General features: G+C 51.9%; 2 protein-coding genes across 2 annotated transcripts in view; one reads left to right on the forward strand and one right to left on the reverse strand.

Moving 5' to 3' along the window:
- Nucleotides 1-1,171: 1,171 nt before the first annotated feature.
- Nucleotides 1,172-6,132, reverse strand: FOXA1 (forkhead box A1). Its single transcript, XM_036841278.1, has 2 exons — nt 5,791-6,132; nt 1,172-3,482 (listed from the first exon to the last, which is right to left on the reverse strand). Exons 1-2 carry the CDS (start codon nt 5,860-5,862, stop codon nt 2,154-2,156), a joined length of 1,401 nt encoding a protein of 466 aa, XP_036697173.1. The 5' UTR covers nt 5,863-6,132; the 3' UTR covers nt 1,172-2,153.
- Nucleotides 6,133-6,871: 739 nt separating this feature from the next.
- TTC6 (tetratricopeptide repeat domain 6) overlaps nt 6,872-12,191 on the forward strand; it is a 230,297-nt gene continuing 224,977 nt past the window's right edge. The window contains exon 1 of the mRNA XM_036843605.1: nt 6,872-6,938. The gene's annotated coding sequence lies outside the window, so the exon portion shown is untranslated. The remainder of the gene's footprint in view (nt 6,939-12,191) is intronic.

A 12,191-nucleotide genomic window follows, 5' to 3' on the forward strand; every position in this document is an offset into this window, starting at 1 on the left:
TTAATGATTTTGTGATCTCAACCAACTGTAGGGGTGTGAAGCTGCATTTAAAAGCTTCTTAGAAGGCAAACAAATCATCAGTTTTAAGCTCTCAGGAAAAAAATTAGAAACAATATTTTTAAAAAATATCTTCACAAAATACAAAATAGCAGCAACCCCGAAATGTCCCGGTGGCACAAAGCTTCCCCTGCAGGAATGAATTAACTCATGCCTCCCCGGGCCCCCTCTAAAGCTACCATGATGGTTAAATTTTGCTGCTCTTTTAATAAAAAGAGGGTTCCGGATCCTCTGTGGTAGACAACTTAATTTTATCAGCTACATCTGATATTTTATTCTTACTCGAATACTTTTCAGATAAAGGAAAATGATACATTGGGGAAGGGGGGAAGGTAGTTAAAATAATAATATTTGAGTTTATTGTGGAAAGGCTCAAAGGAAACACAGAAGGCTGAAGACCTTGTCAAAAATTGAAGTAAACATTACTGGGAATAAAGAATCTTAAAAATCTCAAGTCTTAGGATATTAAATCAGTTTATCTACCTTTTTATTTATCAACTTTTATTGAATCTCCTTAATTGCTTTTTACTAGCTAGATATTCATATAATAAACATAAACAAAACAAATTTTTTAGATTATTTTCCTTTTTGTCATTTATATTCAGTGCCTGGACTTTGAAAAATATCATATTCAGAATATCCATTTTGGATTTAATTAAGGAAAATAACAGAAATCCTCTTTTTGTTAACATTTGGTTTATTTAAAGTCCTTAACTGCAAATGATCAAGAACATATTCCACGGCTTAAAATTTATCATTTTCATTATTTAAATCAAAATATTTTAATTACAATCACATTGATAAAAATTAACATTTTAATTTGTAATTTTAACCATCATTTAAAGCAATTTCAGCTGTAAAGAAAAAAAGAATAAACCATGCAATAAATTAACATTGAGAAAGCGTAGAGGAATAATAATGAAACCCGTCTGGCTATACTAACACCATGTCCAACTGTGAAAAGTGCATTAACACTGAATGAAACAAGCACACGATGGCAATAATTAAAATGACCACAATCAACTGGGTTTTGGAATCTTGAACCAAATTTTGAAATACATCTCCCTATAACTTATCTCTCCTCCAACATTGTAATATTCCCTTTTTTTTCTGGAAAAAATATCCTTTAAATGGTATGGATACATAGAAGCTAATTTTACACGTTATGTGACCTCAGAATGATAAAACCATGGCCCTCTGCAAAGCAAGGAACAGAGTTATTGAGGAGGGCAATTCTCGAGGAATTGATTCCCAGGGCTATATATGGGTGGAGAGGAGGGGAGGAGGGTGCCTTTGTAACTTCTTGGTCAGGCAACTCTTTCAAGAGCATGTATATCTCCTACCTATCACCTCTATATGTTATGTAAATATATGGAAGATGTACATAGCTGAGCATGTGCATAAGTTCATATATGATATATATGTATTTCATTTTAAGACACCTGCTATCTGAACGTATCCGAAATGTAAGCTGAAAAACAAGTGGCTCTGATGTTTATAATCTGTTTATGTTTTGCTGCATAATGGCAGCATTGTCCTTCAATACTTTTAACAGCCCTAGTGTCTACTTGTTTTCCACCCTTTCAGTTCTTATGGTTAAGAGTATTGCCATAGACCTGTAAACACCTGTGTGTGTGTATGTGGGGATGGGTGTTAGGTGAGGAGGGGAAAAAAAAGCACAAACAAATATTTTACAAGCTTGACCATCTTTCTTTTTTTTAAATAAATCCTGCACAGACTAGAACACGTCTGCAGGTGGAAGAGGAAAGAAAGGGAGAGGGACAAGGAAGTAGGAGGATTTTATATATATACATTTGTGGATCATTAAACTTTGCAGGAAAAATTTTTGTTGGTTTGGGGTTGTTTTTTTTTTGTAGTAATATACACAAAGCGTTCGGAACAACAGTAACAAAGTAACAGTCTTTTGTACTGGGGGAAAGATTGTGCACAAAAAAATAAAATAAAAATAGTTGGGATTTTACTATGCTGCTGTCGGCTTGGTATGTGTGGTTTTGTTTGCTGTTGATTTCTCTCTTTCTCTCTCTCTCTCCTGCTACCAGCATGGCCATGCCAGACAAACCCCCAGTCCCAGGGAGCTAAGAAGTGTTTAGAACGGGTCTGGAATACACACCTTGGTAGTAGGCTGGCTCCAGGGCTGAGGGCTCAATGGGGCTCCTCGTGGCCACCGAGGCGCTGCCGAGGGGTAGGCTGGCGGGCAGTGCGGTGCCATAGGGCGAGTACTGTAGCGCCTGCTCGTATGACTTGAAGTCCAGCTTGTGCTGCTGCTCCGAGGAGGACATGAGGTTGTTGATAGAGAAAGGGTGGTTGAAGGAGTAGTGAGGGTCCCCTTTCAGGTGCAGCTGGGACTCGTGGGGTGCCAGGCCATGCGCCGGGTGGGAGGGGGGCACAGACACCAGGGCCCCAGGCCCGGAGCTGATCGGAGGTGCAGCCGAGGAGGCCGGAGTCTTCAACTCCGAGGCGCCCCCTGTCGCCGCCGCCCCGCTGTGGTCCAGAGTCTGGGGGCTGGCAGCGGGCCCGGGGGCCGGCGCGCCCTCTAGCTGGCCGGCCTTACTGTGCACGCCCCGATGAAGGGGCGAGTCGGCGCTGGGGTTGGCAGCGCTCGAGGGGTCCTTACGGCTCTCAGGGCCGCCCTTGGCGCCGCCGCCGCTCCCGCCCCCGGTCCCTGGCTGCTTCTCGCACTTGAAGCGCTTCTGGCGGCGCAAGTAACAGCCGTTCTCGAACATGTTGCCGGAGTCCGGGTGCAGCGTCCAGTAGGAACCCTTGCCCGGCTTGTCCGGGGAGCGGGCCACTTTGACGAAGCAGTCGTTGAAGGAGAGCGAGTGGCGGATGGAGTTCTGCCAGCGCTGCTGGTTCTGCCGGTAATAGGGGAAGAGGTCCATGATCCACTGATAGATCTCGCTCAGTGTGAGCATCTTGCTGGGCGCCTGCTGGATAGCCATGGTGATGAGGGAAATGTACGAGTAGGGCGGCTTGGCGTGTGGGTAGCTGCGCTTGAAAGTTTTGGCGTCTCCGCCGCCACCAGCCCGGCTGCGGCCCAAATTGGACGGCGCGTACGCCATGGGGCTCATGCACGGGTTCATGGCAGCCGCGTAGGGGCCCAGGCCGTTCATGGAGGCCGCGGGCTGCGCGCCCATGGCCCCCATGCCGCCCGGGCTCAGCGTCGTCCCCATGGCCGTCACGCCCGCCGTCATGGTATTCATGGCGCCCGCAGAGCCGCCCGGCATGCCAGCCACCGCCCCGGGGCTCAGGCCGGCGCCAAGGCCCGGGTTTGCGTAGGACATGTTGAACGAAGCCGGGGTCATGTTGCCGCTCGTGGTCATGGTGTTCATGGTCATGTACGTGTTCATGGAATTCATGGTGCCCAGGCCCGAGTTCATGTTGCTGACCGGGACCGAGGAGTAGGCCTGGAGCGGAGACAGCGTGAAGAGGCCCCGAAGGGCGGAGTTAGTAGTGGGCGCAGGCGGCCTACCGGCCGGGGCAAATCCGAAAACAAGAGGAGAGCATTTCTGCAAAGCATAGGACTCCCCACCAGGGGCAAACCGTCGGGCGCCCTCCCCAGAACCCGCAAAGAGTTGTCTTGCACGGCAGGGGAAAAATCCTGTCTCCGCAGGCATGAAAGACAAGAGCTCACAGAAAATATGTCCCCAGGAAGATGTGTAATCGCCTTACACGCCAGGCTCGGGGGCCGGCTTCTAGGGCCCCTACGTCGCCTCTATCCATGCCAGGCGGTATCCCAGTTTCCACCCCAGCACGGCCTCGGCAAAGCGCCCTTTTGGTTAAAAGGAGTTAAAACTCCGAAAACAGAATTAATCTCTGATCCTTTGCTTATTCACTCCACCTTTAAGGGTACGGTGTGTATGGCGGTGCAGCCCCGCCCCCGCGCCCAGGAGGGCAAGAGCACCAGCTCGGCACCCATCTCACCTAAGCCTGCCAGGCCCGACTGACCACGTAGCGGCCTGGGCTGCGCGGGGTGGCCGTTAATTAAACTCTCCCCGATAGAGCAAATCATCCCTGGCCATATGACCAAACATTTCCAAACAACTGGCTTCACCGTCTTAGCAGTTTTCACCAAATGGTGACTTTTTGTTGTTTATTATATTTAGAAGTAGTGTTTTCCATCTACTTGTAGCAATTGTAATTTTAAAAGGGAAAAAAACCTCAGAAGTTAAGTAACTTTTGGAAAAAAATTAAGAATAGATCTATAATAGGAGAAAGGGTAGGGGAGGGTGCATAATAATATCAATGCACTACATACATTTAACTTTAACATGACTTTACAGCCATTCATAAACTTGCACTAATTTCACTACCTATTTCCAGGCCCCTAAGGCTTGAAAATTTTGGTGACACAGTTTGTAGAAATAATCATATTTTTTCCACATTCTGATATTTTGCCGCTGATAATCTCAAAACCTGGCTTTTCAAACTATATACGAATAGTTTCAAATACTTTACAATTCCAAAATCAAAGTCCGCTTATTTTCTCTTAATGCTATTCTACTTTCTAATTCCCAGTTTTAACCTGTAAAGAAGCTCTTTTCATAGAGAATTTAATTGACTAGTGACTGGAGATGACTGTATCTGAATTAAACCTGAGGAAGAGTTCTGAGCTCTTTCTTAAATCATCAGTAGGAGAAAACCCTTATCAATAGCAATCTGAGAATGCACTAGATATGTTAAAAAATATAGAGTACAGAAATATAAAAACTACTTCTCTGTTGATTTAATAAAAATAATGATATCCTTAAATTTATTTTCATCAGAAAATATGACTTTATTTGAAAACATAAAAGGTGAAAAAACCGATTTAACCATGAAACAGATATACCATGAAAATATTTCCTGATTTTATATTTTTCTGTCCATGTCTTAAAGTATTTTTTACTTTTCTTTTCCTCTTCCCAAGATTATCCAAGACAGTTTCAGTAAACGTTTTCAATAATGGTAAACTATTGAAGGGTAATCGCCAGCTATTTCCAGACAAATACTTTTAGTAGGTGGTGGTCCTGCCTGTACCTGGTTTTCCTCGCAATCCCTTTGTGCACATTGTAAAATAAACCACATGAACGTGCCACCAAGGGGACAATGAAGAGAAACAGGTTCTCCGCCCGCCCGGAGTGCTGGAGGAAAAGTCAGCTCGCACTAGCGCCACCCAGCGGTTATAGAGAGGAAGGAGCACACTTCTCCCCAAACGGCTTTTGAAGAAGTTTTACAAAATTTCGGAATCATTTCATTATTAAGACGCTCAACTTAGCGGCTGCGCGCTTTCATCAGAAGACATCTGAGAATTCAACTGCGGAAGGAAGAGGCCGCCCTGCGGGCGAATTCTGGCTTTTTCAAAGTTGCTTCAAACTCGTGCTGGCGCCCGCCCGCCAACCCGCGCTCGGGACCCGGGTCCGGGCTCTGGCTCCCGCTCTCGGCAGGGAAGAGGAAAGTGCGTCTCAGAGCGCGTGTTTTCAAAGCCAGAGTTTCCTAAAACCGTCTCGCCCTCTCTGAGCGCCGATCGCCGGGATCCAGTTCCCCGGCGGGGCTGCGGATCCGGCTCGCAGGCCCGGCCCAGGCCCGGCCTGGGCTAAACCCGGTGGGTAGGCACCGGTGGCACGGAGGAGGCGCCCCCAGTCCGCCAGCCCCCCCGCCCTGCCGGGGGCCCGCCTCGCCCGGCCTCCCCCAGTACGGGCTCCAGGAACCCCCCGCCTGCTGCCCGCCTCTCACCTCCTGTGTGTCGGCGTAGTAGCTGTTCCAGTCGCTGCTCTCGTGCCCTTCCATCTTCACAGCCCCTAACATCCTGGAGCCACCCTGCTCGATGCAACCATCCAGCCCTGTGCGAAGCGACTGGCAGCCGCGCGGGGCGGGGGGCGGGGAGCGGAGTAGCTGCAGTCAACTGAGCGCCCGCGCCGGCCCAACGCCACCCTAGCGAGGAGGAAGCCAGGCTCTGCGGGGCGCGGCGTGCGCGGCGGCGGCGGCGGCAACAGGGCGGGAGGGGGCAGGCGGCGCCCGCGGAGCGCGGCGCCCGGGAGCGCCTCCGCGGGAAGTGAGCGGGCGGCCTGTGCGAGATGAGTGCAGTTGAGCTGATGTGGATCTTACGTCGCTCGAGTGCCCACCTCCTCGTCCTCTCCCCATTTGTCCGCCGCACAAAGACGCTCGCACCTACAAAGCCCGAGGTGCACCTGCGAGGCGGCCGCCCGCCAGTCCAGCCGCCGCGCCTCCCGCCCAGCCACGCCGCCGCGGCGCGCGCCCCCTGCGCCCCCTCCCGCCGAGCCCCCTCCCCCAAACCCGACCCTCACTTTGTTTGCCAAGCGGCGTAATTGGTTTAAGCCGAGAGGCTGGGGGAAGAAGGAAATGGGGTGGTGGGTGTGTGTGTGTGTGTGTGACCCCCCTTTGGAAGAGGAAAAAAGAAAAATAGGCGGGGCCGGGCGGTCTAGCGAGGGTTCTGGATGAGAACGTCGCAGCCGGAGAAGGGCTGGGGGCGGTGGCGTTGGAGGCCGGGCTCGCGGGGAAGTGCGGCTACATGACCCCAGGGTCTCCCCAGGGGGACCAACGGCCCTCCGGAGGCCCTTGCGGCGGCCCCGTCCCGCGCCCCTCCTGCCTCCTACTCTTCTGCCAGCTTCCAGCCCCCGCCCTTCTGATTCCTGACCTAAAGTTCAACCGCGGGAGACTGGAAAATACAGACTCCCTCCACCACTCCCACTCCCCCGCCCCCGCCCCGGTCTACAGGCTTGATAAAGGAAAAAGCCCCACTTTTGCCCCGTCACTAGAAACTCGGCCATCTGAGCCAAGCTGAGTGACGTTAGGCCGATCCGGGCTCCTGGCTAGCAGAGTGGAGACGCTGCCACGAAACCCGTACCTGCGGCTAACAGCAGGTGAGTCACAGCACCGTTTTATATCTTTATGACATAACTTTTTTTTTTTTTCCGCCTCGGTCCGCTCTACTCCCCCTTGTCATCTGTAGCGATCATAAAGAGGAAGAAACTGAGAACAGATGTCTGTGTGATAGGGCAGGCGGACCCGAGTCGGGCCGTCCTCCCTCTGCCCAGCTCCTCCTCCCGCCCCCCTTCCGCAGCCTCGGGGACTAAGCTGGAGGCGACAGTCTGGTTTCTGATAGGGAAAGGTCAGGGGGAGGGGACATCTCCCTAAATACGCACTGGGAGAGTCTGGGCACGGGAATGCATCTGCTCGGCTAGAGAGGTGCCAGGCCGAAGCCAGCGGTGGTGACGGCGGTGCTTGGTCCCATCGCTGATCTGGAGTGGCCAGGCTGGGACCCCCGGTGTTCTCTTGGTTTCTAATCAGTCCTGGACATCGGTGGGAAGTGCTCCTCCAAGCAAAGCCTCTTGGCTCCTATGAGGCTCTGGGTAGTGGATTGCCCACAAGTCCTGGGGAGGACCAACTAAAGTGACTGGGTGATAAGCACTGAGTTGGTGAGAGGTTGCACCATGGTGCGTGTGTGAGTTTCTGAGTGTGTGTGTGTGTGACCATGTATGTGTTGTACTTTCCGAGAACCACTAGGTTTCTTTAAGTAGCAATAAAATAAAGTCTTTCTAAAAGGACTAAGAATCCGCAAAATATTCTTGTTTGGCAAAGTTTTAAACTGTTATTAATCTCATTTTAAGAAATGTGTTTTAACTTGTCTTCCAAACAGATACCTTCCCCCCCCCCAGCTTTGTTCTTTTAAATCTTTCTTCCTTGAAATCTGGCAAGAGAATCACGTTAAATCCTTGAACCAAACAAATCTCTTAAATCAGCAGGGGAGCACGAGAGGGTGAAGATGTGCAGTTAAGGAAATAAAAAAGATAAAAGCGTTGGATTCAATTCCTTTTTTTTTTAAACAAAAAAAGGGGGGGGGGGGAGAAACGTCACATTGTAAGAAAAGAAATGAGGGTGAAATTAAATCCACCTGGAACTCAGTAGAGCAGGAGCCCTCCCCAACTGCAGCCTCTCCCTGTGACTGCAAGTCAGTCCTATCAGTTTGTGTAAATGTATCTGCACATGTGTGGGTCTGCACATATTTCTCAGGGCGACAGTCAGAAACTAATGCTTTTGTGCAAAGTTCCCATCAGCAGCAGGACCTCAGTCTCATTTGTAAAGTACACGGATGCTGAGGCTCCTCAGCCCGATGGGGGGAGGGGGGACTTTCAGTGCTAATGAGCTTCCTTGTTCCTCCCCGCGGTGATTCTCCAACGCCCTCTTGGCTCTTCAACCATATCGAGCATGACTAGGGTATTTTCTATGGGTAATAACAACTTAGTAATAGCTTTTATGGTGCACAAAAAGCCGGTGCTTTAAGGGAAAAACAAATCAAACGAAACGCTGTAACCGTAAAGGGGGTCAATTAGAAAATCAAATATTCTTCCTTTCAGCCCACATCTCAAACCTACTAGGCCTCATCTTAAAAACAAAAACTCAGCTTAAGGGGGAACAAGCGCCCACTTTTCATAGGGGATGGCCAAAGCGAAGTTTCTCTAGGGCTTCTTCACAGCCCAAGATCGGTGGTGAAGAGTGGCCTCTGCCAGCTTTAGAGCCTTGATCCAGCTTGGGGGTTCCCGGGTCCGCGGCCCGAGGAATGCCCGCGATCACAGCGCCTCCTGTCGTGGGAAGGGAACGCTGAATCCTCCCGAAGGCGCCCCCCGGGAGCGCCCGCAGGCGAGATTGGAATCCCGCACGCCTCCCTCAGCCAGAGAGTTTTGGTTCATAGAGCTGACTGCCCGAGGCCAAGAAGAAGGAAAGGTGGCAGCTCGGTGAGCTCCTAGCCTCTCTCCATCTCAGTGGCGGTATTCCAAGACACCTAACAAGTTTAGAAGGTGAAGTTCTAGTGTACCCAGATGTCTGTCAGTCCTTTCCCCGAGGTTTAAAAAAGAAGCATCAGAGCCATGCTGGGTCTTTGATTTGGAAAATAAACAACAAATAAATAAATAAGTAAGTAAAACAAAGCTGCTGCCCCTGGGTTGCTGACCAGTACACAGCCAGGTGACGTGCCTGGCTGCTGCAGCCATTGCCAACCTTTTCTCCCAAATAGGCCCTGTCTTTACTCGTTGCAGAAGACTGCTGCGCTTTCCGGGGAACCAGACCTTCCTTCAGCGTCGGGGAGGCTGGGGGGGGGGTGTGTGGACTCGAGGCAAGGGAGCCCCGAGGGCAGCCACGTGGCGGCTCCTGGGGCGTCCCGGGCCAAACTCACCTGGGCCAGGGCGAATAGCGCGAGCCTGGAGTGGCCCAGGTAGCGGGGAGGGCAGGCTCCTTCGATGAAGGGAGTCGGGGCAGTCATGACGGTGAGGTGCGCGGGTACTCCAGGTGACTGAGGAAGGAGGAAGGGGCCCCGCCCTTCGCGGAAGCTGCGCCTCCTAAGCCCTTGGGGTCCGCTCCCCGCGCAGTAGGGCCAAGGGAGCCGGCGGCACGTGGACCACCCGCCAAACTCGGCCATCTCTGCTTCGCTTTCCCAGCATAACGTGGCTGGGAGCCCGTTCCGCAGATCTTCACCGGGGCAGGGAGAAGCAGAGGGTGACGACTTCGAGAGAAGGAAGCAAAGGCCGGGGGCTCGCGCCTCGGGCCCAGCTGGCTGCCTTTGGCGGCACTAGGTCCTACCTGTTCAGCGGGACCGTTTAGCCGGGTGGGCAGAGAGCAGGGCCGGGGCGGCGGGGTCGAAAAGTCTGTCCCCTTTCCCCTCCAACCCTCCCCCCGACGAGTCTCAGCCAGATCGCGGCCGTGGGCCCAGCCACGCTCGCTGCAGAGTGGTTCCTGCTGCTCCGCAGGCTCCCACCCGCCACCCGGATAAGACGCTTAAATCCTCCACCCCCCGGGGAGAATCAGACGCAAAGAAACTAAGACCTGTCGTCTTTCACGCGGTTCAAAGTCGCCCGGGACCGGGACCCGGGTCGGTTTAGGACTGAGGAAGGCCTGGGACGCTGCAAGCAACAGTTCGCTTTTGCTTGTGCCTGGCCTTCGAGTACAGAGGTGTGTGCCGGAGCTGGGAAAGGGCCGGGGCGCCGCGAGAGGGCGGACCCCCGCGCCTGCGGTCAGCCTCGCGCCCACAACGGCGCGAGGCGCGGCCTTCGAGTGCGGCCGCTGCCCGGACCAGTGCGAGGTGCAGAAGGGCAGAAGAGAAGCACCGAGCTCCTGTTACGTGGCTGCCTCTCTTTTCTTCTCCTTTACTTTTGTTTCTTTCCGTCCTTCCTCTGCCCTTCCTTCTATCATTAAGTCATTAATTAAGACATTAATTCACAATTCACAAGACGTCCGACCCTCAGTAGGTAGGGGCCACGGGACCGCCTTAACCTGTCTTGTCTGTTACGTGCGGGGAAGTCTAAGTTTTCCGGCCGCAGCCCTGGCCGGTGCTTCTGTGTGTGGATCAACACATGCACATCTAGGGCTTTCACTTTACTGAAAAAAATTTAATGTAACATTTGAATCCCAATTCTTTACCACTGGGTGTGTCCCTTCCCCTACCGCTCCTGGAACCGCTGCCGCGTTTCTGAGCGATCCGAGGCGCGGGCCTGGCTCGCCCGCAGCCGGATGCCGGAGCCGGAGCTACTTCCCACCCCGCCTCGCCCGCGGGCGACAAAACCGTCTCTCTGGCCGTGAGAGCCAGCATCTCCTTGCCAAAAGCAACTCTCATTTTCATGTATTCAAACGAGAAATGTTGGGAAGGGCGACTTGCCCTCCTGAGCAATCACTAGCCTTGGGAGGTAGAAGTGTCTGGTCGGTCCTCGCAGAGAGCGGGAGCCTCTCTCCCTGGAGGGTAGCGGACAAAGCGCCCCCCGCCCAGGCCTGGTCCCCACGGCCGTCGCGCGTCTTCAGGCAGCTGTTTCTCCGAGTTACCACCGACGACTGCTTTATTCACATCGGTCAGCGCCAGCTGGGGGAAGTGCCCCAGTCCCAACTAGTCTCCCCTCACTCCTGCACGCCCCTGGAGTGCTATCTCTGCTTAGTGGTGCCCACACTTTTCCTCTGGCTACTTGAAAACCTCTAGGGACGGGGTCTTGGGGGAGGAGCTGGAAATGCGCGCTTCAGAGTTGAAAAATTCGAGGGAAACGTGACAAACTTTTAGGTCTGAGAGCAGAAAAGGACTAGAGTGGATGAGTCCCTACTGTGTGCCACCGACGGGGCGGGTGGGTGGGGGACTTTGAGATCCCGACGTTTTCCCCGTATGCTGCTCTGGCTGTGCAAGAGCTAAGAGGCTGGAAGCCTGGGCATTGGTGTTTCAGAACCTCGACTCCTCCAAATGCACAGAAGCTCACGCTAGTAGGGAGCAGTGATGGAAACCGAGGGTCGAGGCTGTTAGCTTAAATCTCAATCCTTCCCTAACAGTCGACGAATGTTTAACTTCTCAGTCCCTGAACCGCCCCCTTCCCCATCCACCCGTCTCCCCCGCGCCCCACCACACGTAGACCCAGGAGCTTTCCCACGGCCCTTCAGTCTGCCCTGGTGGTTTAACTTGGGCTATTCAAATGTGATTACCCTCAAATTTACATAGTTCTATTTAACACATGCTTTTGTAACAATTATATAAATCATATCCTACACATGGGGGGAAAAGGGTAAAAATGCATTATAGCCAGGCTTTTCCCATTGTATTGGCTTCCTGATCTCTCTCCTAATTTTAAAATTGTGCTTTTGGATTGGCATGGCATGACTAGAGGGAGGTTACATTCATTATTTGAAATTAAAATTCGATTGGAGTACACTATTGAGTGGCTGCTTTGGGACTTCCAGCAAGCTATTCCAGAGCTAACATCAGAGGAGAGTTTTGTTTTAAAAATAGTGCATCTGTTTGAAGCCGCTTGATTTTCCTTGTCCTAAGGGTCACAGAGCAAAACCGGTACTTAGCTCACATTGCAGTGAGTTTGATTCTAAAGAGAAACACTAGGAAGAGGACTCCTTGGCAGCATTCCCTTTTGCTAGGATACTAGCAAAATTTGTAGGAACTCTCACCACTTTCTGAATGCTGCCATCCTGATTGCCTACTGTAAATGGATCAAAGTAAGGAAACGCAGCTGCCAACACTGGGCATTACCTGTGGCAAGTCCGGTGCAGCCTCCCTGGGTCTGTGGTGAGGACTTTGCAGACCTCCCCAACCAACTGAGGTCTGCCCTCCTTAGGTCCACACCCTGCTCTAAATTCCTGCC

The sequence above is a fragment of the Balaenoptera musculus genome, chromosome 2 (genome assembly GCF_009873245.2).
Source record: "Balaenoptera musculus isolate JJ_BM4_2016_0621 chromosome 2, mBalMus1.pri.v3, whole genome shotgun sequence".
In the NCBI taxonomy this organism is placed as follows: Eukaryota; Metazoa; Chordata; class Mammalia; order Artiodactyla; family Balaenopteridae; genus Balaenoptera; species Balaenoptera musculus.

Excerpts from the sequence above, each read along its gene's own strand:
- FOXA1 (XM_036841278.1), bottom strand. The coding sequence starts at position 5,862 with ATGTTAGGGGCTGTGAAGATGGAAGGGCACGAGAGCAGCGACTGGAAC. Across the intron at positions 3,483-5,790 it reads ACTACGCCGACACACAGGAG|GCCTACTCCTCGGTCCCGGT; the intron begins GTGAGAGGCGGG and ends TCTCCGCTCCAG.